Source organism: Polistes canadensis, unplaced genomic scaffold, assembly GCF_001313835.1.
Source record: "Polistes canadensis isolate GaletaPanama2010 unplaced genomic scaffold, ASM131383v1 scaffold_214, whole genome shotgun sequence".
Lineage (NCBI taxonomy): Eukaryota > Metazoa > Arthropoda > Insecta > Hymenoptera > Vespidae > Polistes > Polistes canadensis.
In genome coordinates this window covers 59,107-61,518 of record NW_014569761.1, presented here as the reverse complement: position 1 = coordinate 61,518, position 2,412 = coordinate 59,107, and the positions used below count along the sequence as shown (strand labels likewise).

General features: G+C 29.6%; 1 protein-coding gene across 1 annotated transcript in view; it reads left to right on the top strand.

Moving 5' to 3' along the window:
- Positions 1-1,541: 1,541 nt before the first annotated feature.
- Positions 1,542-2,412, top strand: part of LOC106790096 (trichohyalin-like) — an 11,318-nt gene continuing 10,447 nt past the window's right edge. Inside the window, exon 1 of the mRNA XM_014754789.1 lies at positions 1,542-1,899. Coding sequence (XP_014610275.1) covers positions 1,824-1,899 — 76 coding nt within the window. The 5' untranslated portion in view covers positions 1,542-1,823. The remainder of the gene's footprint in view (positions 1,900-2,412) is intronic.

Sequence of the window (2,412 nt, the reverse complement as noted above, 5' to 3'; positions counted from 1 at the left end):
AAAAAAAAAAAAAAAAAAAGAAAAAAATAAGCATAGACCTGTCATTATGAAATATCAACGATCGTGTACAGTAAATAATATAATTGCCATAATCATAACAATACACCATACGATTAAATGTTTGTAATTCTAAAATAACTGAGATGATGTTCCATTGTAATATTTAAGTCCTGAATGGATTCCTATGCAATAGATCGATTAATTAAAATATTAAAGTAAAATGTATGCAACGAGGGATGGGGGCGTGGGCGTGTCTCAATAGTTCTTTATAATAAACGATTATTACACATCATCGTAGAAGAAAATTTCTATTAACAACGTATTTCATATTAATTGTTGACGATCATTTAATTATGTATCTGTTTAATATTTTCTTTTTTTTTTGTTATGTGCAATCAATCGAACATTTTTTTAAAGTAACTGTTTGCTTATAATTCTATAAGTTAAAAACGTATCGTGCTTGGTAATAATAAAATTAAAAACAAAAGAAAACATAGAGTTGCTATTTAAAAAAAAAGCTTATTAAAAAGAAAAACGCAAACTTTCATTTGATGAGAACGTACATAAATTTTGATAAGTTTTATTAATTTGGATCTCATATCTATCTCGAATGTATAACAATGAAAGTGTAATAATATTCATACATTTGATTTGATTAATTTTATTTAACAATCGTTTTTCTGACAATGAGTCAAAGATTAAACATAGATAAAACATAATTTTCTAATAAATATATATGATGCGTATAGGGCTAAAATAATATTCAAATTATTCGATTATCGATATCAATCTGAATTCAGCACCACCTGGCGTTTAATGTTGGAATTAACTTTAGCGACAGCGCCCCTGGCTATAGGCAACTTTCGTACATGCGTGTAGGATAAGTTACGAACTATAACAATGTGATCTCTTACCCCTAATGATAGGCTATGTTCCTTACATATAGATATAGTCAATCTTTGTGCATACAAGCTTGATTGATCATTAAACTCTATAATATCATATGTCCACAATAAAAAATTTAAAAAGAAAAACAAGAATACTTTTAGTAAAAATAATTCGAATTAATAAGACTCTTCACAAGATATGATCGAATTTAATATACTTTTTGTTGAAAAATATTTAAAAATGTTTTTGTAACCTTCCATTAAATATTAAATATCAATTGAATTTTTATCTACATAGCTTGTTATATCGAGAAATTTATTTTATTATCTTTCTGTATAAATCATTTGTTATATTAAAGCTATCTACAAAAGATAAAGAAACAAAAACCCGATCGATCGAGGAAAGAAAAGAAATGAAAGAAAATTTCAATCAAATTCATAAATCAAAGGTCCGATTTGTTCTTTGGAGATTAAATGTCAGAGATAATAAATTGTACTAACACAAAAAAAAAGCGATTAATATGTTTTTCGATTTTATTTATTGATAGAAGATACGTAGGATAGAAAATAGGAAAATATAAATTTGATATTCGCGAAAAGGAATAGCGCTGCGAGTGGTTTTCGCATGAAACATTCTGATTGTACGAAAGGGGTGGTTGTAAGGGTGTTAGTAGGGTGGAAAAAGAGGGTGTCTCTTTCGTGGGAGAAGGGAGGTTACGTTTCAGTGCGCGTTCGACCGTTCTCTCTACGACTTGTGTCATCGGTGAATGCATGGTTAAAAACGCTCGGAAAGGATAGGCGGGAACAACGCGAGCTTCGAGTTATTTTTTTTTGCGCGAGACATGATTTTAAATAATGTTTAATTGATCGATCGCATTCGCGATATGATCGAAAGAAAGTAATCCGAAATAGTAGGAAGTCAGTTATTCGAGAATCATGAAACGAACGATGTCTCCTTTATTTTCCCCCCTCTTGCTATTTTTCTTCCTCGTTACAGCAGTTCTCGTAGTAGGTAAGTTTTTATTGATATTTACATATATATATGGAATTTATTTATATATATATATATATATATACATGGAAGAGAGATATAATTTAATATATTTTCTCACATTTATATTGGGTTTCAAGTTGAACGGGTTAAAATTTCGTAAGGTCAATCAAAGACATATTCAATAATGTTGTTAACACCATCAACGTCTATATACCTTACTGTATTCTATCTCTCTCTATCTCTCTCTTTCACATACATTCTCTTTGTCACATACCTATGGACAACTAGCAGTTATTTGCGGAAATTGAATCGTATACTAAGGTAGTAGGAAGAAGCACAGATGTCACGGTCAGTTAGGATATCTTAGGGTAGGCCGCCAATCGAGCAATTTTTTTTCGTTCACGAGGTTAAAGTCGAACGACTTATATCGAATCGAATATATATATATATATATATATATATATATTAATATTCCCTTATATCGATCTAAAACCATTAAATGCATTTCAATACCGTTCTCCGTTTACGACG